The 24,395-nt window shown below is 46.5% G+C and overlaps 2 protein-coding genes across 22 annotated transcripts in view; both read left to right on the top strand.

Moving 5' to 3' along the window:
• Positions 1-11,730, top strand: part of foxj3 (forkhead box J3) — a 103,648-nt gene extending 91,918 nt beyond the window's left edge. Inside the window, exons 9-14 of one of the 15 annotated variants that reach the window (XR_006031146.1) lie at positions 224-328; positions 1,084-1,275; positions 7,323-7,430; positions 8,235-10,056; positions 10,127-10,180; positions 10,286-11,730. Coding sequence is in view for 2 of the 15 variants with exons in the window: in XM_042088733.1 (XP_041944667.1) it covers positions 224-328; positions 1,084-1,275; positions 7,323-7,430; positions 8,235-8,347 (518 nt within the window). In the remaining 13 variants the exon portion in view is untranslated. Of the gene's footprint in view, positions 1-223; positions 329-1,083; positions 1,276-7,322; positions 7,431-8,234 lie in introns of all 15 variants that reach the window. The other 14 variants (XR_006031143.1, XR_006031147.1, XR_006031142.1 and 11 more) reach the window with 14 other exon arrangements.
• A 4,814-nt stretch (positions 11,731-16,544) lies between these two features.
• LOC121706745 (fibrous sheath CABYR-binding protein-like) lies at positions 16,545-23,356 on the top strand. 7 transcript variants are annotated; one of them, XM_042088741.1, is made up of 6 exons: positions 16,545-16,953; positions 19,279-19,471; positions 19,583-20,087; positions 20,355-20,896; positions 21,226-21,347; positions 22,816-23,356. In XM_042088741.1, the coding sequence occupies exons 1-6, from the start codon at positions 16,878-16,880 to the stop codon at positions 22,824-22,826; spliced, it is 1,449 nt and encodes a 482-aa protein (XP_041944675.1). In that variant the 5' UTR covers positions 16,545-16,877; the 3' UTR covers positions 22,827-23,356. The 7 variants fall into 7 exon arrangements, with proteins under 7 accessions (XP_041944675.1, XP_041944674.1, XP_041944670.1 ...); XM_042088740.1 differs by having other exon boundaries at positions 20,229-20,896; XM_042088736.1 differs by having other exon boundaries at positions 20,118-20,896.
• The last annotated feature ends 1,039 nt before the right edge of the window (positions 23,357-24,395 follow it).

Raw genomic sequence — 24,395 nt, 5'->3', positions numbered from 1 at the left:
GAGAGAACAAAGCTAGAGAGAGCAGAGAGTGGGGGAGAGTGCCCTCTGCTGGGCTTTCCCCTACACTACAACTCTCACTAAATCCCCCACTCCCACTCAAATCAGCACTGATCTCCTCTCAGAGCCCTCTCTAATGACCTGTGTGTGTGTGTGTGTGTGTGTGTGTGTGTGTGTGTGTGTGTGTGTGTGTGTGTGTGTGTATGTGTGTGTGTGTGTGTGTTAGCTGGACTCCTCAGTGACTGGTACCCCAGTCTGGATGCTCTGAAGGAGAGCTGTCGCATCGCCAGCAGCTACAACTGGGCCGATGTGGACCTGTCACCCTTCCAAGGTGAGCTGCCCCCTCCCCCCCCACAGGAGAGCTTAGAGCCTCCCACAGCCCTCCAGCGTCCCACAGGACACAAACACAATGTGTGTTTGTGCACGCATGTTTGTATGCGTGTGTTTGCGTGCGTGTGTATGTGTTGTGTGTGTGTTTGTGTCTTTGCACATGTGTGCGTGTGTATATGTTGTGTTTGTGTGTCTTTGCACATGTGTGTGTGTGTGTGTGTCTTTGCACATGTGTGTGTGTACAGTATATGTTGTGTTTGTGTGTCTTTGCACATGTGTGTGTGTGTGTGAGGCCTGTGTGGCTGAGCTGCAGTGCAGTGTCATTTGAAGGAGCTCTTCAGTTAGCGAGTGGAGGCTTGAAGTTTAATTAGCGTCTCAGCTGTGGCGTAGCTCAGCGGGTCAGCCGGCGCGTCCAATTACAGCGTAGCGCTGCGTCTGCTGAGATATCACACCAAAGGTTACCGCCGTCATTAACTCCGCCCTCCGCTGCCACTCGCCATTTACCTCCTCTCTGGAACAAGGAAGTGTGTAATCTCTGTGTTTGAAGTGTCTGTTGTTTTGGTCTGAGAAGTGTGTGTGTGTGTGTGTGTGTGTGTGTGTGTGTGTGTGTTTTGTGTGTTTGATTTTATATTTTTTGTCTGATTAATATTCATGCTGATAATTAAGATTCCTGTTTGATTAAGTGTAGCCATGTATTGTAGTGCTGACAATATTTTGTGTGTGTGTGTGTGTGTGTGCGTGTGTGTGTGCGCGCAGGTCTGAAGGAGAGCATGCGCCAAGCGGAGCTGAATAACTGGTCTCTGGAGCCGACCCAGATTGCTGACCTCTGCTCCTCCATCAACCAGTTCTTCACCCGCACCGGCGTCATCCCACCACAGGGGGCAGTGCCGCCAGCAGTCTGCCACGGAGCCATGCACCCCAACAAACCCAGCCAGCACATCAACACAGGTCATACACACACACACACACACACACACACACACAGATGCAAACACACATACACACAGACACAGACAGATGCAAACACACACACACACACACACACACACACACAGACACACTTCTTTTTTAATGGAGCCATGCCATATACTTTTCAATAATTGATGAATTAATAAATATTACATGCACATTTGGCTTCACTCTGATTGACCAACAGAGTTAGTATAGTGAGTTAGTATAGTGAGTTAGTATAGTGAGTTAGTATAGTGAGTTAGTATAGTGAGTTAGTATAGTGAGTTAGTATAGTGAGTTAGTATAGTGAGTTAGTTAGTATAGTGAGTTAGTTAGTATAGTGAGTTAGTATAGTGAGTTAGTTAGTATAGTGAGTTAGTTAGTTAGTAAGTACAGTGGGCAGTGCTTCGACTTGGCCAGCTTCACTCGCGGTCCGCGCGTGGGATCACGCAACTTTAATTTGTATTTTTCCAGTGAGACGCTGCAACAACCCAAACAACCGGTAGATGGCTCAAGTGAGCAGGGTGTCTCGTAAAAAGAAATGGAGCCTGGAAAACCCTACACAGACTTCACTACAGACTTTAGCAGACTGGTTTAGAAATAATGCAATAGCCATAAATATGCCTGCCCTGCCCTAATAAAGAAATATTTGGTTAATTGCGAGTGAATCCCGTTTGCAGCCGTAGAGACGCAGAATTAAACATTCTGGTTTTCTCCGAGTGCAACGATGATAGACAGACATCATTTGGACAAATTATAGAGTATTAACCTCCGTTGCTCAGCCAAATGCCTTCCTGTTACGTCCTGTTATCACGGAGTTACAGGCGATAAACGATTTTTGATGGTCACAAGTTTACTTCATTAGGGACTGTTCGTTATTTATTTAAGGGGCTACCGGAGGAGTTTTGGGAGCATTAGTCCAAAAAGACGTGACCCTCCCTCGCTAGCAATACATTTTTCTATGACCCTCCAAAGTGATTATGAAAAAATCACTGTCAACTTTTTCCGGGTTTATCGCCTACTGTATTTTAACGTTTTCACATATTTGGCCATAAGCCGTTTATCATAGGCTATCACGAAACCAAACTACAAAGGCGAACACTTTAACAGGGGGAATTAATTGGGCATGAATCATGCTGAACGCTATTTCGTTACCTTAGAATAATAAGGTTCTATCTGCGTTTTGAGTAGGTACAACCGGGACGATTGAAACGGGGACGAATGAAACATTCCGGTTTTCTCCGAGTGCAACGATGATAGACAGTCATCATTTGGACAAAACATGGAGCATATTAACCTCCGTTGCTCAGCCAAATGCCTTCATGTTACGTCCTGGTATCACGGAGTTACAAGCGATAAGCGATTTTTGATGGTCACAAGTTTACTTCATTAGCGGTTTATTTTTTTGGATTATTAAAGAGTGTTTTTCATTTAAAGGTTTGACTTCGTGCTTATTCAGTAGAGCATTTAGTGCTCTCCCCAATCCCAGACGTTCACATTGCATGTTTGTTTGTAATGGATGCAACCGCAAGATAGGCTATGCGTTTGACAATGAGTTGTTAACAGAACCAAGACATATAGCCCAGCAGCAATCTAGGGACTGATCGTTATTTATTGAAGGGGCCACCGGAGGAATTTTGAGTGCTTCAGTTGGAAGTTGCATGACCCTCTCTTGCCTGCTAAAAATTGTTCAATGACCCTCCGACAGAATTGTTAAAAAAGACATGACCCTCCCCTGCCAATTGTCTTCCGCCCGCGCCACAGCCACACACTTTGTGATAACGTTCTTAAATCAATCTTTCCCGTAAGCTTGCATGCTACCAGTCCTTCCTTTTCAAATGTGTTGCGCCTGTTTGCACAATTTCACAAATAATCATATGTGATTAATAGTATGATAAATAATCCCTGTGCACGGGGACCGAAACAATGCATGCCAACTGTTTCCGTGTTTATCACGTATTTTAACTTTCCCCGCTGTCTTGCCCTTTTAATGTTTTCCCGTAGAAAATCCCATATTTTAATACTCTCATAACAGCCCTGCCATCGGGCCTGTCTCTGTGTTGCCCTGTTGCTACCCCTTGCCCTTCCAACGAAACAGATCATCGTTCTTCAAATCATCGTTTTACTTGCTTGAAGGCGAACTTAGAGTGATGTTAACCTATTTAAGTTTAACGGCGCGATTGTCGTGAGAGCACGATTCATTGGCGCTTGCATGTTCGGCCTTATGTCTACGTGCGCACCTGAGGCTACTCAGCTGCAAGAGAAATAATTTCCCCTGTTTGTATGTTCACTGCAAGTTGGCCTACCATAACTTACCAACTCTGCACTGTAGACTGGCTATTTATATTTTTCTGTGAAATAAGCAAATGCAACATAATACATTTGACAAAGGACAGATGAATGTTGCTAGTGACAAAATATTAACTTTCAGTGTTTTACGATGTCTTTGTCATGGGGAAGTGTTTTTCCCCATGCATGTATTCTAGGTTACTGTCAGTGACTGCCATGAGAGAAGCGGGTTCTGTGTTTCGTTCATGTCAGTGACTGACACGAGAGAAGCGGGGTCTGTGTTGTGTTGTGTTGCGTTGCGTTAATTTATTTTCATTGGGCATACCGTGCCGTGCAGTCCACAGCTCTTCAGTTCTGACAAAGCCAAAATTACTCCTTTTGAAACAATGAGTGCAGGAAGCGTGTTTGTATGGTTATATTGCTTGACGGAGGGGGGGGGGTGTCCCAAGCAGCTTTCAGCCATAAGGCTACTTTGAGAACATTTCAATTCACCCGACACTAATATTCAAAATGTTGAAAACTATTTAGGCATAGCCTATAAAGCAGTTTAATTAAATAGAATTTTAGTTGTAAACAAACGAGCTACTTGGTGAGGCTTGGCCTCACAGATGCGCTCGTGCCTTAGATGGCAGGAAAAATCTTCACGATAGGCCTATTAACTAACCACCCGATTCACGTTGGCTGGGGGGAAGGGGGGCCATCAGACAATTGTGCCCAGTTAATCCGGCCCTACCCCCAAAAAATCACACCTTCCCACCTCTGACAGCTTAAAGTCAAGAGGACTCCTTACTCACAGACCTATTCACAAACCTGCGGTTTTGAAATCCTATGCAGCTACAGGAGCTTCCAATCGCGAGGAAGCAATTTTGCATTGTAGGCATAACTAACATGCAATAACGCCGCCAACAACAACCAAAACTAGGCTAATCATTGTCAACATGTAAATTAAATGTAACATTATTGTGTTCTCTTTTGCAAACGTAGGCATAGTAACAGAATAATTTAATAATGTTACAAAGATACTACATCAATCCGTATGTTTCATTGGGCTACTAGGCTATTTGTTTTGCCTTGATTCATTTAGGCTAGGCCTTTTTATTCAGGGGCCATATTCACAAAGATTTTTAAGGCTAAAAGTAGCTCCTAACTGGCGAATTTAGGAGCAACTCCTAAAAATAATGGGCGTGTCACTCCTAACTTTAGGACTCCTAATTTTTTCACAAAAAGTAATCCACGAAGCATTTTATACCTAAAAGTAGCACCTAAGTCTGGGACCGCTTAAGTCGAGAGGACTCCTAACTCACTAAGACCTATTCATAAACAGCTTTTTTGTGGCATTTTATGTTTTGAAATAGCCTATGCGCAACAGGAGCTTCCAATCGCGAGGGAACAATTTTGCATTCATAAAAGGGATGCAATAACGCCACCAACAACAACCAAAACTACTCATTGTTAACATGTAAATGAAATGTAACGTTTCATTGTGAATCAAATTAAAATGTTCTCCTCTTTGCAAACGTAGCCTAGGACAGATTAATTTAATAATGTTGCAAAGGTAGGCTACTGCATCAATCCATAGGCCTATGTTTCATTAGGCTACTAAGCTATTTGTTTTGCCTTACTCTTTATTCATTTAGGCTAGGCCTTTTTATTCAGTTATTAATCATCTTCCGTCCTTCGCACTACTTGTGTAGCGCACGCATTCTCCGACCTGTCACCTGTCAGTCATCATCGGAAGAGAGGTGTTTGGAATTCCCGCGTTACAATCGTCAGCCAATCAAGGTGGTCACTTCAGTCAAGCTCGTGCATGAGTAATGACGTCATCCATAGCCACGAAGACTCACTCCTAGTTTAGGAGTTGTCTGAAAGGCTTTGTGAATAACTTTTAAGAGAAAACTCCAATCTAAAATCTTTAAGTGCGATTTAGGAGTAGCCTACTCCTAGTAGTAAGATAAAAGCCTTTGTGAATAGCCTACGGCCCCAGTTATTCATCATCTTCCGTCCTTGTGTAGCGCACGCATTCTGAGACCTGTCACTCATCATCGTAAGGGAGGTGTTTGGAATCATGCCCGCTCTCAATTGTCCCCCGCTGACCACATCACACATTTCTCTAGATTTTGCAACGAACTTACATGACACAATGCCATAAAATATGCCAGTTTTAGGACACAGAATAATGTTTGTAATGATACCAGGTAGGCCAGGTATTGTCGAAGGTGCATGGTGAAGTGAAATTCTTACTTTGGAAAACAAACATTTGCCGATATCATCGCCGATCATCAGAATATTGCAACAGATTCTGTGTTCTGGACTGTAGGTAACTTGTTAAGCCAGTGGTTCTCAAACTTTTATTTCATTCCCCACTTTGATCAAGGGGCATGACTGATGATGGTGGAGATAACGTGTTATCCCGAGGCTTTTGCAAGTCAGCATCTTCGACGGTAGTCTATTAAAAATATAAGTTTTCGATGTCCCAAACGGAGAGCCATACTTTATTGTTTTTAACGATCTCTATGCTACTCACAAAAATGTAGGCATGGGGACATGATGAAGTAGGTTATCCAACTGTCGTGTGTTAAATTATTGTGATTACGAGCCAGTGGTTTTCAAACATTATGCGTGACTCGGACATCTAACTAAATGCAACAGGCTCATATCGTCCTCGCATTCGCAAAATGAGGACCAGTGTTTTGTCAAATTGCAAATAGCTATTCGTTTTAACTATTTTTTTATGATAGTAGCCTATACAAAAAGCACTTCATACTATCTTAATCTTGGAATATGGGGAGGGAAGTGGCACGTTTGCAGTCAGCCAAATATGAATGTAATTCTGCGGCATAAAGCAGATGTAATTGTTTATTGTACAGAAAAATAAAAATGACATGTCAAGCAGTCAATTGACTACATTGCAGTCAAGAAGTAGGGCAAATTAATTTACGAAACCAAAACGTGGGTCATAGTTGTCTAAGCCTCTATTGCGTAGCCTGTTAAAAACGCCGCCAGATAGTATTAAATCGGCAACAACATTGTTTTCTGCAAAAGCCTACCCAAGGCTACAGATTAATTCTGAACAGTTATTTCTCTACTGGCTCAATTATCACACCACTGTTTTGATTTGCGTAGTTGCGTTAACCCCAACACTGACAATAATGTAGACAGCAAATTTCGATTTCGATTTTCGTGTAGTCAAGCCTTAAGCCATACCCAAGTAGCCTAAATCGAGGTAATGTTTAATTATGCATGATTTATTTTGTTATTGAATTCGTAGGCTGGGATTACTCTCGGCAACAATTATGTAAGGGACGGCAGGCAGAGCGATGTACAGTGGCAGAGCGACGCACAGTGGCTGAAAGTGGTACTAAAGCTTCACGCAGCTTCACGCCGCGTAATGCGCGAATGAAGTGGTCATTTGAAAGCGATGCCCACTGTATAGTGAGTTAGTTAGTATAGTGAGTTAGTATAGTGAGTTAGTTAGTTAGTATAGTGAGTTAGTTAGTTAGTATAGTGAGTTAGTATAGTGTGGTGAAGCCTCATAGCACTTTCCTGCTTTTCTGCACCCAAACTGCATTTTGTTGTTTCTGTGCTTATACTCTGCACAATGACAACAAAGCTGAATGTGATCTAATCGTATCTAATCTACGCTAGAGATAATGAGAGTGTAGTATTAATGTGATGATGTTAATGTGTGTGTGTGTGCGTGTGTGTGTGTGTGTGTGTGTGTGTGTGTGTGTGTGTGTGTGTGTGCGCGTGTACAGGAAACATGTACATGGACAGCAGACAGACCATGTCCTCCATGATGGGGCCTCCCGGCTATCCCCACATGCCCCCCATGAGCAGCGCGGGGCCCACCATGACCCCCCACGGTGAGTGTGTGTGCAGGGCCCACCATGACCCCCCACGAGTGTGTGTGTGTGCAGGGCCCACCATGACCCCCCACGGAGAGTGTGTGTGTGTGTGTGTGTGTGCAGGGCCCACCATGACCCCCCACGGAGAGTGTGTGTGCGTGTGCGTGTGAGTGTGTGTGTGCGTGCGTGTGAGTGTGTGTGTGCAGGGCCCACCATGGACCCACCACGCTGAGTGTGTGTGTGTGTGTGTGCTATCACTGCTCTCACACTGTTGTGACTGTATATTTGCTCTAGGGTGGGATAGCATGTGTGTTGACCATCAACGTTTTCTCCTATCTCCCTCTCCTCCTCCCATCTTTTCCTCTCCTCCTCTTCTCTCCTCCTCTCCCCCTCTCCTCCTCCTCCTCCTCCCCTCTCTTCCTCCTCTCTCCTCCTCCTCCTCTCCTCTCTTCCTCCTCTCTCCTCCTCTTCTCTCCTCCTTTCTTCCCCCTCTCCTCCCCCCTTCTCTTCCTCCTCTCCTCCCCCCTCTCTTCCTCCTCCTCTCCTCCTCCTCTTCTCTCCTCCTTTCTTCCCCCTTTCCTCCTCCTCTTCTCTTCTCTCCTCCTCTCCTCCCCCCCCTCTCCTCCTCCTCCTCCTCTCTTCCTCCTCTCCTCTCCCCCCCCCCCTCTCCTCCTCCTCCTCCTCTCTTCCTCCTCTCCTCTCCTCCCCCTCTCCTCCTCCTCCTCCTCCTCTCCTCTCTTCCTCCTCTCCTCTCCCCCCCTTCTCCTCCTCTCCTCCTCCTCTTCCTCCTCTCCTCTCTTCCTCCTCTCCTCTCTTCCTCAGGTCATCTTCCCCAGATGAATCAGCAGCACATGATGCCTCCTGGAAACTTCCAGATGCGGCAGATGCCAGCCGACGACATCCAGGACGACTTTGACTGGGATTCCATCGTCTAAACTCTCCTCTTACTCTCTCTCACACACACACACACACACACACACACACACACACACACACACACACACACAGCCCAGCGGAGCAGCCCAGGAGAGATGACTGATCTGCTGCCAGAGTGGGAAGACAACACAGGATGGACAGACAGAATGATAGATGGATAGATGGATGAACTGAAGGGCTGGTTGGGACTTCTCCCCCCAAAAAAGAAAGAAAAAAAGAAAAGGTGAAATGCACCAACGGAGAGAAAGAACAGGAACTAGTGACTTGACTATCCCGGGGTTTTTATGAGAAAACAGAACTGAAAAAAAAAAAATGATGTTCCTTTGAAGACAATCACATTTACTAGCGGTTTGTTTAAGTGATGACTATGTCCTCCGTGGTCCGTCCTACAGCCTCCGCCCCCCAAACACCCGCCTCTTGTGTGCAGCTGTGCCCCAACCCCCCCCGCCCGCCTGGTGCTTCTTTCTCTCTCTCTCTCTCTGTCTCTCACACACACACACACACACTCCGCATCGTCCCTCTTCCTGTCTCTTATCTCTCTCCCCACACACACACACACACACTCCACATCGTCCCTCTTCCTGTCTCTGCCTCCGCAGCCTCTCCCTCTGACTCACTCTCACACACCCTCAGCCAGGTGACATCTCCACAAACACACACACATTCAAACACACTCATACATGCACACATACACACTCATTCACTCTCTCTGTCTCATAAGGTCTGTCTGATGTCAATCAGGATTGCCATGGGCATGTATAATTAGACATTATGGGTTGGTGTGTGTGTGAGTGTGAGCGGCACCAAGGTCTGCAATGGTAATCTGGATGTAGCCAAACTCTTCTCCCCTTTGCCCCTCCTGGGGGTATCCCCCTGCCCAATGCCCCCCCTGTGGGGTATCCCCCTGCCCTCTGCCCCTCCTGTGGGGTATCCCCCTGCCCAATGCCCCCCCCCCTGCCCTCTGCCCCTCCAACCTGACCCAAACCTTTCCAGATCAAGACTGGCCTGTAAAGCAATCATCATGATCAGTATTTGTGCCGTTCGCAATCAGTTCTGCCCTGCAGACATGTAGTGTGTGTGTGTGTGTGTGTGAGTGAGAGAGGGAGAGAGTGTGATATTATGCATGTAATGTTTGTACACCATACTGGAGTAATGATCAGAGTTGTCCCGTGATGAGCACAAAGCAATTTCACAGGGTTCCAAGGTGTGTGTGTGTGTGTGTGTGTGTGTGTGTGTGTGTGTGTGTGTGTGTGTGTGTGTTTCATATAGTATGATTTGCACAGGGGCAGGTTTGTGCTAATGGGCCAGAGACAATCAGAAGGTCTTTGTTGTGTTTGGGTTACTATGGTGATCTGGACAGTCAGACTCTAATCATGCACATCTCAAACTGGCAGGGTCACACACACACACACACTCCTGATCTGTTGTGTCACAGTCATCCTGGTGGGCAGTGCACTGTGGTTTCCTGACAATGTGCCCAGAACTAATCATGATACCCATCTAAGAGTTCCCTTGTGCTGATGACGTGTTAATGTGTGTGTGAGACTGAGAGTGTGTGTGTGTGTGCAGGTTTTCAGAGACGTTAGTGCCAAATGTAGAGCAGGGGTGTCAAACAAGGTCTGGGGGCCAGATCAGCCCGCCAGTAGGTTTAATACGCACCCCCAGATCAGCCCGCCAGCAGGTTTAATACGCACCCCCAGATCAGCAGGTTTAATACGCACCCCCAGATCAGCCCGCCAGCAGGTTTAATACGCACCCCCAGATCAGCCCGCCAGCAGGTTTAATACGCACCCCCAGATCAGCAGGTTTAATACGCACCCCCAGATCAGCAGGTTTAATGCGCACCCCCAGATCAGCCCGCCAGTAGGTTTAATACGCACCCCCAGATTAGCCCGCCAGCAGGTTTAATACGCACCCCCAGATCAGCCCGCCAGCAGGTTTAATACGCACCCCCAGATCAGCAGGTTTAATACGCACCCCCAGATCAGCCCGCCAGCAGGTTTAATACGCACCCCCAGATCAGCAGGTTTAATACGCACCCCCAGATCAGCCCGCCAGCAGGTTTCCTGATGGTTTGTGTAGGAAGGGAAATTAGAAAGAAAAGATATTCGCGTCCAGTTGTCTTCAACAATTTGTAATTAGCCATTTCTGTGATAAATCGATTAAACCAAACAAACTACAAAAGCTACAAACTACAAAGCATCCTCAGGAAGGAAGAGGCCAACACCTGACATGGAAGTGTTCGCAGGGCAGGATAGACCGCAGTAGATGATCTGTAAGCTACTAGTTTACGGCAGGCTTGTGCAAAACCTGACATTGAAGTGTTCGCAGGGCAGGATAGACAGCAGTAGATGATCTGTAAGCTACTAGTTTGCGGCAGGCTTGTGCAAAATTCCAGAATTGAATTGAAACTGGCTCTTAAATTCCAATTCAATTCTTGAATTTCACTTGCATTTCAATAGAGGTAGCAAACAGGAAGCAGAATTGTGCACAACCCTGGTTTGCGGGTGAGTAGAGGATCATCAAACACAACTCTGATGCCCATGCAGAAAAATGATCATGAAAATGACAATGACCACAACCCCCCACGAGGTCTCATTCCAACAAATCCGGCCCGCTGCCTAGTAGGAGCTGACACCCCTGATGTAGAGTGTTGAAATCAGGAGATGCAAGTTTATGGTGCATCTGATTTGTACTAGTAAATCATTTTCCTAACAATTGCTAACAAACTGTAGCATCTGGAAATGCATTCAACTTGGTATGTACTTAGATGTGACGTCATTTCCTGTCACCAGTTACCACTTATGAGACAAATGGAATGTGTGAACTGCCCTCCCTGTCACCAGTTACCACTTACGAGACAAATGGAACGTGTGAACTGCCCTCCCTGCTGTTGCGTTGCAGTGTGGAGGTAGTCACTCCTGGCCGGCTCTGCGTTGGCCGGCTCTGCGTTGGCGTGGTCGGCCGGCTCTGCGTTGGCGTGGTGGGCCGGCTCTGCGTTGGCGTGGGCCGGCTCTTCGTGCCCACGGGGAGTGACTGCCAGGCTGAGGTAGGAGAGTAGCTGTGTCCGAAACAGAAGGCAGCTGTCTAACGAGTCACTTGCCGTAGCGGGCATCAGGGTACCAGTTGTAAACTTTGTTTCGGACGGCCTAGCAAGATAGCAACACAGAATGCTGTTGCCGTGACACCCGAAAGCAGAATAACGTAACGTTTCACTGCACAGCTCTTGGCATCTCTCAGCTGTTGCTAGTTACCAACAGCTGCTCATAATTAGATAACATTTTGGACGTTGAAAGCAACATGAAATTCGTCACAACGAAGGTATCTTAGAAGGCAGCATTTTATACCAATATGTGATTCGGACACGACTCGATGCCTTGTCGCCACCAAACGCTATCTTAGAAGGCAGGACTTTTATCGTTTCGGGTCTGTGGCTTTCAATCAGTGTGATCACATGCAAAGCACCATAATGAGGGAGCATCGTCTCAAAGCGCGTTAGAGAATCTGGCCCACCCCCCTGGACACCATTATGAGTGAGCATCGTCTCAAAACGCGTTAGAGAATCCGGCCCACCCCCCTGCACACACAGCTGCAGCAGGAAGGAGAATCGGTCTCCATGTCTCCAATCAGAACCTCACGCAGCTCTGAGCTCAAAGCACTTAAGGGGGAATTATAGTGAACTAGAAGGGCACATGGAGAATGCAGATCTCCGTCGAGGCCAAAGGCCACATATCACAATGTAATGAAACTAAATTCACCACACTGCCCCGTTAGTCTAACTGGCACCAATGTTCGCTAAAGTGAAACTAAACTCACCAGTCCCACAACCTGAAACAGCCTGCTTGGCAGATGTGAAAATAAAAGCACAATGTTGTCTGCATCTTCACCAATCACCAATCAGAGAGGATCCAAAGCAGCTGGTGCCATGTGATTGGTCGAATGGCTCCGCTGATAGCAATGTGATTGGAGATACTTGGGGAAATGAACTTGCTACTACTAGCCTCGATTAGCCAGAATAAGGCAGAGAAAGAGAAATGTCCGTATGATCAGTCAGTTGTGTGTGTCTGTGTATAGTCCCTTTTCTGCGTGTGTGTGAGAGCTTTTCTGTATCTTTACGTGTGCGAGATTTAACCGTCTCTGATGACAACTCATTTGTACTACCCGTGGAGATGTACCTGCCAGAGAGATTACTGTGGAGCCAGACCGAGGGGCTGCCAGACCGAGGGGCGATGTGATGGGGAGCCTGGACTGGGGTGGTCGTGAGGAGATTTCCCTGGCAACACTGTGGTTCTCAGAGGAGATTGCCCTGGCAACACTGTGGTTCTCAAAGGAGATTGCCCTGGCAACACTGTGGTTCTCAAAGGAGATTGCCCTGGCAACACTGTGGTTCTCAAAGGAGATTGCCTTGGGAATGCCACATTTCTTGGTGGAGACTGCCATAGTGGGGTTGGTCAAAGCAGGGTGCCCAGGCAGTCATAGTGGTGTATGTCGGAGGAGATTGCCCAGGTGTGGTGGTGTGTCGGAGGCCTCTTTTCTTCAGTGTTGGTGTTGTGCTTACTGTAAATACGTGTCTCTACAGTTGTCCTCTTGTTCCTCTGGCCGTGGGGGGGGGGGGGGGGGGGGGTGCAAACTCACACAAGGGGGAAGAGTACAGAGTATTTTGTTATTGTCGAGACCAGAGGGTGATGCCGTATGTATATATCTATATTGTATATATGTGATGAAAATGGCTTTTTGTGTGACACTACCTTTTACCTGTACGATGGTTCCGCATTCAGTGTTTCAGTGTTTCTATGATGTTTTTTTTTTGTTTGTTTTTTTTTGTTTGTTTGTTTTTTTGCCGTTTTGACTTTGTCTTTGTCATCTCTGGTATCTGTTGTTTCCTCACACCCTGTCCATTCTGTTATTGCACGATTTCTTACTTTGTGCCCCGGCGACCGGGCAAGTGGGTGGTTCTGCCCCGGCGACCGGGCAAGTGGGCGGTTCTGCCCCGGCGACCGGGCAAGTGGGCGGTTCTGCCCGCCTGCGCCCCGCTGCTCTCTGTATCAGTTTAGTGCTGTAAAATGACTCCAGGTGTCAATAGGATCGTCAATTCCACCCACCCTCCCTACTCCTGCCCCACCCCTCCCTACTCCTGCCCCACCCCTTCCTACTCCTGCCCCACCCTCCCCACCCCTTCCTACTCCTGCCCCACCCCTCCCTACTCCTGCCCCACCCCTTCCTACTCCTGCCCCACCCTCCCCACCCCTTCCTACTCCTGCCCCACCCTCCCCACCCCTTCCTACTCCTGCCCCACCCTCCCCACCCCTTCCTACTCCTGCCCCACCCCTTCCTACTCCTGCCCCACCCCTCCCTACTCCTGCCCCACCCTCCCCACCCCTCCCTACTCCTGCCCCACCCCTCCCTACTCCTGCCCCACCCTCCCCACCCCTCCCTACTCCTGCCCCACCCCTCCCTACTCCTGCCCCACCCCTCCCTACTCCTGCCCCACCCCTTCCTACTCCTGCCCCACCCCTCCCTACTCCTGCCCCACCCCTTTCTACTCCTGCCCCACCCCTCCCTACTCCTGCCCCACCCCTCCCTACTCCTGCCCCACCCCTTCCTACTCCTGCCCCACCCCTTCCTACTCCTGCCCCACCCCTCCCTACTCCTGCCCCACCCCTTCCTACTCCTGCCCCACCCCTTCCTACTCCTGCCCCACCCCTTCCTACTCCTGCCCCACCCCTTCCTACTCCTGCCCCACCCCTTCCTACTCCTGCCCCACCCCTTCCTACTCCTGCCCCACCCTCCCCACCCCTCCGATATGCATGAGTGGCACTTAAAAGAAATAAAATATGTTAACTTCACTGTGGAATGGCTGCCGTGTTTGTGAGGTTATTTCTTCCTCTGTCCCATGACTGATCCACAGGCGTCTGTGTAGACTGCCCCCCCACACACACACACACACACACACACACACACACTCACACACACTCGTCCCTACTGATCCAGAGGCCTCCTTGTAGACTCAGAGAGCAACTTCCTGATGCAAGCATATGGCTCTGAACACACTTCTCATGTTGGGCTGCTCCACACACACACACACACACAGATGTCTCTCTTAAGACATGTGACACGTGTTCCGTTTCACTCTGACATGCCGTTCCCAGGCAGCAGGTCTTCACGCTGGGCAGCACATGACGATGGAGCTTCCCCGTACTGACATCACACACACACACACACACACACATGACGATGGAGCTTCCCCTACTCTACATGATGGGAACAGTACCTGACATCTGAACAGCAACTGATCTTGGAGTACAAATACACATCTACTGTTAGAGTGCAACTAGATAGATAGATAGATAGATACTTTATTGATCCCCAGGGGAAATTCAAGGAACTGATCTTGGAGTACAAATACACATCTACTGTTCGAGTGCAACTAGATAGATAGATAGATAGATACTTTATTGATCCCCAGGGGAAATTCAAGGAACTGATCTTGGAGTACAAATACACATCTACTGTTCGAGTGCAACTGATCTTGGAGTACAAATACACATCTACTGTTCGAGTGCAACTGATCTTGGAGTACAAATACACCTCTACTGTTCGAGCACAAATACACCTCTACTGTTCGAGTACAAATACACCTCTACTGTTTGAGTACAAATACACCTCTATTGTTCGAGTACAAATACACCTCTACTGTTCGAATGCAGAGGGTCAACTGGTAGCACACAACAGATCAGTAATCTTCACATCCGAAACCACCATATTCAGAGATGCCATGATGACTGCCCAGAGAGGTCCTTCCAGAGAATGGCGGTTCTCCCCTTATTAGACACTCTCGGGAAACTTCCGGTTTCTGAACTGGTTGCAGTTCCTGTTCTGGTTCCACGTGAGTGGAACAAGGTGCAGAATGAATGGAGGTCTATGGAGCTGTACCCCTCAAAATCCACGTTTCTCGGGATATAATTTTTTTGCCCAGAAATTTGAATGTTGCACTCGAAAGAGGGGGCAGAGAAAATACATACAGCTGGGTGTTATATTTTTTGAGTCACTTATTTGTTCTAAAAAGCCTTTCAAATGCGTCAATGACGTCATTCATTAGCAGAAAGCTAGTGTGTTGTGGGCAACAACGACCCAACCTGTAAGAAATTGAAAGGACGTAAGTACTCAACTTTTGACCTATAATCCATATTGAGCTTGCAGAAACCACAATCAAATCTTCGATTTTTCAATGACAACCAGGTGAAAGACAAATTCGTGATCGCCCCTAGCGGAACTGCAACGGATTGGAGTTAGGGAGTGACCCGGCTCTCCGTAAACAGGCTCTGGTCCTACCATCTGACCCTAGAACAGACTGGACACTAAGCTACACTCATTAATTGCTACATGGCTAATATAGCTAATATGAGACCCTAAGCTACACTCATTAACTGCTACATGGCTAATATAACTAATATGAGACCCTAAGCTACACTCTTTAACTGCTACACAGCTAATATGAAAACCTAAGCTACACTCTTTAACTGCTACACAGCTAATATGAAACCCTAAGCTACACTTTTTAACTGCTACACAGCTAATATGAGACCCTAAGTTACACTCTTTAACTGCTACATGGCTAATATGAGACCCTAAGCTACACTCTTTAACTGCTACATGACTAATATAGCTAATATGAGACCCTAAGCTACACTCTTTAACTGCTACATGACTAATATAGCTAATATGAGACCCTAAGCTACACTCTTTAACTGCTACATGACTAATATGAGACCCTAAGCTACACTCTTTAAAAACTACTAGTACTTGCTAATACAAGACCCTAAGCTACACTCTTTAACTGCTATATGGCTAATATGGGACATTTAGTGGAACAGTGTCGTCCTAGAGGATGGAGGGGGGGGGGTCTAAGGCCTGGAAATAGTCCTAAAGAGGGGCAGGGGGTGCCAGTGAGTCAGCAATGAAATGCCTCATCAGCCATGTCTGCACCTCCACTTCAGCTCATCTGTGCACCCTCAACACCCCCACACACACACACACACACCCTCTTCCTTCTCATAATAGGCTGCACCCCCTCTTCTCCTCTTCTCTACACCCCTTCCTCCTACTCCCGTGACAGGCTGCACCCCCTCTTCTCCTCTTCTCTACACCCCCTCTTCTCCTCTTCTCTACACCCCTTCCTCCTACTCCCGTGACAGGCTACACCCCCTCTTCTCCTCTTCTCTACACCCCTTCCTCCTACTCCCGTGACAGGCTGCACCCCCTGGCTCTTATATGGGCATCTCCACATGTGCTGCACAATCCCTCAGTCTGCAGGGCAGCTCACGCCTCCAGACCCCTCAGAGAGAGAAGGCAAGTAGGGAACAGGGACGTTACCCGCTCCACACACACCAGCACGTCTGGGTCAGCGAGGGAAGAACAGAGCGCTGAGGACTGACGAGAGCCGAGCGCTGAGGAGTGGCCGAACGCTGCTGAGCTGCTGAACAGCTAGTTGTTGCATTCTGGGAGTTCCTGATTCCTGTCGGAGAAATCATGAGGAGCATGAAGCTGCTGCTGCTGCTGCTGCTGCTGCTGCTGGGGGTTCATCTGTGCGTTGGTGCACCCATCAGTAAGTCTGCACATTTACACACACACACACACATTTCTGTCTGTAGTGCTCTGGGGTTCACCTGTTCACTAATCCACCAGCAGAAAGTAATCACTGTACTAACACACACACACATTTATATCCATAAGGATTAGGGACACACATACACACACACACATTTATATCCAAGAATTAGGGACAGTTTGATTCCAGCCAAATTCCACCTTAATAAAGCAGGTTTAGTTATCAAAGAACCTGTTGTACACAGACAGAAGCCATGGCATAAATGGAACGTGGCTGTTGATGAACTTAACGAATGTGTCGAGGAGTTCTAGCAGGTGACTGTCACACACACACACCTCACCCCACCCTGCTCTACTGCATGTTATATACAGGGTGTGTGTGTGACAGTCCCACACACCTCACCCCACCCTGCTCTACTGCATGTAATATACTGTGTGTGTGTGATGTGATGTAACCAGGGCTCCGAACCGGTTCAAGGAACGAAAACGAAAACCGAAAACGAACGGAATTTTACGGAATTTTACGAGGAGCGGAAACGGAAACGAAAACAAAATGGTCTTCAACTGTTCCGGAACAGAAACGTTATTCTGAAATCCACAAAACCGGTTAATAACGTTTTTTTTTTTCGTTCTCTAAATAACAGCCTAATAATTTGATTTCTGCAGTTTGAAAAAAACAAAAAACAAATAAATAGACCTTTGGTCCAAATGTGTATATTTTGTCTTGCTGTTGTAATGTAACCTATCCGTCTGCCACTTCGGATCTTAGGCCAGCTCGTAGCGTAGGTTACTGAAACTGATTTGGAAATTGTTTGTAGCCTATGCGTAATAGCCTATTTTGCCTGTCCACGCCTTGTCGTTTTAAAGTCGGGATTTGAAATGTTTGCACAATTATAGCCTATTCTATGTAGAAGAGTTAAACGGGAAATTTGAGATAGGCCTTGTCAGCAACAGACAGGTTCGTTTATAAACAGGGTTGGAATTATAGCGCAAGCCTTTGAAGATCTCCATATGGATAAAACTTAGGCTACAACCAGGTAAGGAGTTTAGCACGTATCCAGAAATATTTTTGATAAGAAATTATTTATAGGCATAGGTTAGGCCTACAGTAAGTCTGTAGGCTATGGGATGGATAGCCCATCTAAATGTTTTTGGATGCCGCCTGTGATTTATTATTTTTGGGCATAGCTACGGTATAGGCTAAATCAAGGGGAAATAATGAGTAGCCTACGTCTATTCTAAGGTAAAGTCCACAAAAATAGACTTGATAGGCCCGCCAAACACTGCCGGAACTTTAAGAACAAACGATATTTTGCGTTCCGAACTGGTTCAGGACCGATATGTTGGTGGCGGAACGCATGCAAGAACGAAAACGTTAAACATAGGCCTACCTTAACCGTTCGGAACGGAACGTTTGAAAAATAATTTCGTTTTCAAGCCCTGGATGTAACACCGTTGTCGTGTGAGAGAGATGGGATCTGACAGGGCAAGGGATACCCTGCATGCCAACTGGAGAGCAGCTCTGACTGAAAGCTAACACTCACCACACACACACACACTCAAAACACACACTCACACCACATACACACACACACACACACTTACACATTTACAGGAAGACTCCTGTTAGAGGAGCAGGGCATCTGGATATACTGCATGTCTGTGACATATAGTGTCCAGTATAATCTTTTATCTGTATATACATAACCAATAATCAACTAATCTTCACACTGGCTGGGGGCATCAAAGTGTGTGTGTGTGTTGGGGGGGGGTTATTATGTGTTATGTTATGTAAGTGCTAAGCAGCTTCTCCATATAACGTATGTTATCTGTAATGCTATGCATAGAGTACATCTGTTTTTGGCAGACTACCAAACATCTCCATAGAGGTTAAATATAACCAACAACCTTTGCATTTGGTCGTCTCTCATGACTCACTGTAACATGCTCAAACAGACCATGTGTGGCTTACTATGCCACAGGAGTGTTTTACCCCTAATGAGCTTATGATGAGACCGACCAACCACTAGTCTCATTACTCCAAAAGGGAGATAACTACAATGTAGCACTTAACAGTAACTGCTACTACTACTATTTCTAATAATAATAATAATGATAATAATTATTATTCTTGTTGTTATTATTATTATTATCAGTCATCTTTTTACTGTGTAGGCAATGCATTCATTTCACCACCCAATAGATATACAGTACTTATGTGCACAGGACAGTATAAAAATATATTATAGTCTTCCCTGTGGTTATGTTTGATGTTTATTTGCTCCTGATTAGTAACTGTGTTTTCTGTAAATGATTGTTGCAGAACTTGTGGGGAGTGCAGCAGACAGTCATGATTATGCTATAGAGGTGAGAAGCTCACCTAAGGAAGCTCCAGAGGAACCTGCTCCTGAAGAACCAGCTCAAGAAGAACCAGCTCCAGAAGAACCAGCTCCTGAAGAACCTGCTCCTGAAGAACCAGCTCCTGAAGAACCTGCTCCAGAAGAACCAGCTCCTGAAGAACCAGCTCCAGAAGAACCTGCCCCAGAAGAACCAGCTCCTGAAGAACCTGCTCCAGAAGAACCTGTTGTAGTTGAGGCTCCAACAGAACCAGCTGAAGAGGAGGTGGTAGCTGAGGAGGAGGTGGTAACAAAAGAGGTGGTAGCTGAGGAAGAGGTTCCAGCTGAACCAGCTGAGGAGGAGGTGGTAGCTGAGGAGGAGGTGGTACCAGAGGAAGAGGTGGTAGAGGAGGTGGTACCAGAGGTGGTGGTACCAGAGGTGGTCATCCCAGTTGACGCTGCCCCTGAGGAGGAAGCTATAGAGGAAGAAGCTGCTTTAGAGGAAGTTGTCCCAGTCAAGGAAGAAGCTGCCCCAGAAGCTGCAGAAGAAGAAACTGCCCTGGAAGTAGTTGCCCCAGTTGAAGAAGAAACTGAAGCAGAAATTGCCGCAGAAGAAACTGCAGAAGATGCTGCCTCAGAGGAAGTTGCCTCAGTTGTTCCAGCTGAGGAGGAAGATGCCCCTGCTCCATCAGAAGAAGAAACTCCTGCAGAGGATGCTGTTTCAGTTGTACCAGCAGAAGCAGAGGAGGAAGCCACCCCTGAGGAAGCTGTGGAGGAGGAAGCTGTGGAGGAGGAGGTTGTAGAGGAGGAGGTTGTAGAGGAGGAGGTTGTTGCAGTTGTACCAGCAGAAGCAGAGGAGGAAGCCGTCCCTGAGGAAGCTGTGGAGGAGGAAGCTGTGGAGGAGGAAGCTGTGGAGGAGGAGGTTGTAGAGGAGGAGGTTGTAGAGGAGGAGGTTGTTGCAGTTGTACCAGCAGAAGCAGAGGAGGAAGCCGCCCCTGAGGAAGCTGTGGAGGAGGAAGCTGTGGAGGAGGAAGCTGTGGAGGAGGAGGTTGTAGAGGAGGAGGTTGTAGAGGAGGAGGTTGTAGAGGAGGAGGTTGTTGCAGTTGTACCAGCAGAAGCAGAGGAGGAAGCCGCCCCTGAGGAAGCTGTGGAGGAGAAGGCTGTAGAAGAGGAGGCTGTGGAGGACATTGTTGCAGTTGCTCCTCCAGAAGCTGTGGAAGAAGAGGCTGAGGAGGTTGCAGAAGAGGAAGTGATTCCTGTCGTAGTCGATGCAACTGAGGAGGAACCAGTCCCAGAGGAAGCTGAAGGTGCTGTTGCTGTAGATGTTGAGGAAGAACCAGCCTCTGTGGTCCCTGAGGAAGCTCTCCCTGTGGAGGAACCTGCTCCGGCAGAGGAACCTGCTCCGCCCTGCCCACAGTGCCCTGGGTGTCCAGTGGTAGAGACGGTCGAGGTGGACGAGGAGGTAGTGGTGGTGGTTCCCATGGCAACTGAGCCTCCTGAGGAAGAGCTGGGATCCCCAACTGCATTCCTTCTAGAGTTGGAGGCACCCGAAGAGAAGACAGGTCAGAGGCCAAGCAGGTGGCATAGTCCCAATCATGTCAGGAGGTGACCCTTTAACCAAGTTGTACAGTCCCAATCATGTCAGGAAGTAATCCTATAATCTGGTGGCACAGCCATGATCAGGTCAAGAGGTGATCTTTTAACCAAGTGGCACAGTCATGATCAGGTTAAAATCATCAGGGCCAAAACCACCTAATATTTGACTAAAATATCTTACAGGGGTGTTGTTTTTTTTTTGTTTTTTTTTACACAAATGCTAGTATATGATATTGTTATATACAGATACAGATCATTACTGCAAGCTGATTTGCTACAGCTGCACCAGGGGGGTGAGCATGTTGCTGGTGTGATCTGATTGGCTGTTTCTGTCGTAGGAGGTGTAAGCAGGGGACTGCTATTGGGCTCAGCCTTCATCACGCTGCTGTCACTCATCGCTGTGGGATCAGCTGGAAAGGCCATCTCCAGGAAGATGCGCTAGAGACTGAGAGATACACATGTATGTTAAACACACACACACACACTGTGGGATACACGCATGTATGTTAAACATAAACACACACACACATTGTGGGATACACGCATGTATGTTAACTCATTGAATGCCAAGCTGTTTTCGGGAGCTTTGTCCTACAGTGCCAGCAATCTAGACCATTGTTGATGATTTTTGTACAGCCACAGCATATTCTGTGTTATAGCTATGAACACATACAATGGCTCGTTTAAAAGGTGAGACTTTAAGCTCTCAGTGGGTGCAAACCGTGTATTTCTACACGCCTCTGTTCCTGAGAAATCCCAAGCTAAACAGTGGCTAGTTTACATCAAAATCGCTGGGTTTTTTTTTTAAATGGAGATATAACGTTTTTCATGAAATATGAAGTGTTGCCTGTTACTTACTTGTGTAAACTTTCCGGGAAGTGATCAGCGAGACCTGGCGAGACTGCCACCTAGTGATAGACCCACGAAAATGGCCTGGTTTTGACCTGACGTGCATGCTTCACTGATTTGACCCAAAGCGGCAACCGAGTTAAGATAAAATGTCCAGATTGCGTTTTCATGAGTTTTCGATCATCATATATTTCATTTCCATTCATCACAGAGTTCCCAAAATCACATATAAGGTGTGTTAGAGTGTCTAGTTTCGTAATTAAAAAAAAAGCTAAAAACGTAATATTACGTTTTTGGCACTCAACGCATGTGGCACTCAATGAGTTAAACATAAACACACACACATACACACACTGTAAGGAACACGCATGTATGTTAAACACACACACACACTCACTCACACACTGAGACACATATATATGTTGGCTTTAGACAGAGTGAAGTTGCAACCTCCACCCTGTCCATACTGGTATCTGCACTCCTCCCCCATCCCCTACACCTCCCTCCCTCCATCCCTCCCTCTCCTACACCTCCCTCCCTCCATCCCCTACACCTCCCTCCATCCCTCCCTCTCCTACACCTCCATCCCTCCATCCCCTACACCTCCCTCCCTCCCTCCCTCTCCTACACCTCCCTCCCTCCATCCCCTATACCTCCCTCCATCCCTCCCTCTCCTACACCTCCCTCCATCCCCTACACCTCCCTCCATCCCTCCCTCTCCTACACCTCTCCTACACCTCCCTCCCTCCATCCCCTACACCTCCCTCCATCCCTCCCTCTCCTACACCTCCCTCCATCCCCTACACCTCCCTCCATCCCAAGGTCGGATTTAGACCTCTGGATATATAACCTCTCTTTCTTTCCCCCTCTCTCTCTCCCCCCTCTATCGCTCTCCCACTCCTCTCTCCCTCCCCTCCTTATCTCTCTGCCGCTCCTCTCTCTCCCTCTCTATCCCCCCCTCTCTCTCTCTCTCTCTCTCCCACTCCTCTCCTGCTTTCCTCTCTCTTGCTCTCTCTCTCTCTCTCTCTCTCTCTCTCTCTTGCTCTCTCTCTCCTGCTTTCTCTCTCTCTGTGGTTCAGGGTCTGGGTAGCCTGGATGTCTGGAAAGCTGCATGGATTCACTGATGATCTGAAACTGAAGGCAGCTGGCAGCTCAAGAGTCTGATGTCCTGGACTGAGACTGTACACAGACACATACACACACATTTTACACACAGACATTAACACACCCAAATATACACATGTACATGCATGCAGTCATTCACACACTCTCTCTACTCTCTCTCTCACTCACACACACACATTTTACACACATTACCTATGTTCATTTGGAACTCCCAAATGGGACAGAGAGGTCATCCTCCACCCTAAGGGTGGACGTATTCATGTATATATATATGTATAAGTGTCAGGTCAAGGGTGGACATATTCATGTATACTTTATGTGTAAATGTCAGGTCAAGGGTACAACTGCATTAACTTTCTCTTTATGTTACTTGTACAGAGTGTCACCATATTAGCAGAATTGTTGTTGATATGAATATAATAATGTAACAGTGTTATTGTCTTCAGATGTGTGAATGAGTGTGTGAAGTGGATGAATTAAAGGGATGTAACGATATGCTCAACTCACGATTCGGTACGATTCACGATTTTAAGTTCACAATGCGATTTTCTCACGGTTTTAATTTCATATAAGCTGCAGCATTGTTTCCTGTGAGGAGGGGGCATATATATATATATTATAATTATAATATTTGTAATATTATTATTAAAATATTATATTGATATAAAATACTGATAAAAATACTGAAATTATGATTATATATTCATGACAGCACACATTATGCTGATATTATAGCCTACTATTACTATTACGCTACATTAGGCTGATATTATAGCTTACTGTTAGCTACTAGACTACATTAGGCTGATATTATAGCTTACTGTTAGCTACTAGACTACATTAGGCTGATATTATAGCTTGTTAGCTACTAGGCTACATTAGGCTGATATTATAGCTTACTGTTAGCTACTAGACTACATTAGGCTGATATTATAGCTTACTGTTAGCTACTAGACTACATTAGGCTGATATTATAGCTTGTTAGCTACTAGGCTACATTAGGCTGATATTATAGCTTACTGTTAGCTACTAGGCTACATTAGGCTGATATTATAGCTTACTGTTATTAGGCTACATTAGGCTGATATTATAGCTTGTTAGCTACTAGGCTACATTAGGCTTATATCCTGGGAACCAAGAAAAAAAAGTGTCCAACAATTTCTTTTTTTTGTGTGTGATTTCCTTTCTATTTAGGATTAAAAAAAACAAATTTTATAGCATGTCCCCTGTGGTGGACAAAAGGACCGTTTTAGTATGAAAAGGTAGCCATGAAAATAGACAAAAAGGGACAAATTATGCTTTTAGTGGTATTAAATTAAGAGTAAACTTAACCAAATATAAGGGAAAATGTTATTTATCCTTCTAGACTACTTTATTTGCCTTTTTGGACAGTTGTATTTCTTTTTTCTGGATTGTTCATCCTATACAAATGATCTCCTAAATTTCCCAAAAAATCTAAATATTTTGGTCCTGGTGTCCATTATAATGGACATTCATATTTACACTATTATTTCAAAATGTAAATAACTTAACT

The sequence above is a fragment of the Alosa sapidissima genome, chromosome 4 (genome assembly GCF_018492685.1).
Source record: "Alosa sapidissima isolate fAloSap1 chromosome 4, fAloSap1.pri, whole genome shotgun sequence".
In the NCBI taxonomy this organism is placed as follows: Eukaryota; Metazoa; Chordata; class Actinopteri; order Clupeiformes; family Clupeidae; genus Alosa; species Alosa sapidissima.
Note: the sequence above shows the minus strand (reverse complement) of the source record. Positions and strands in the feature narration are given on the sequence as shown.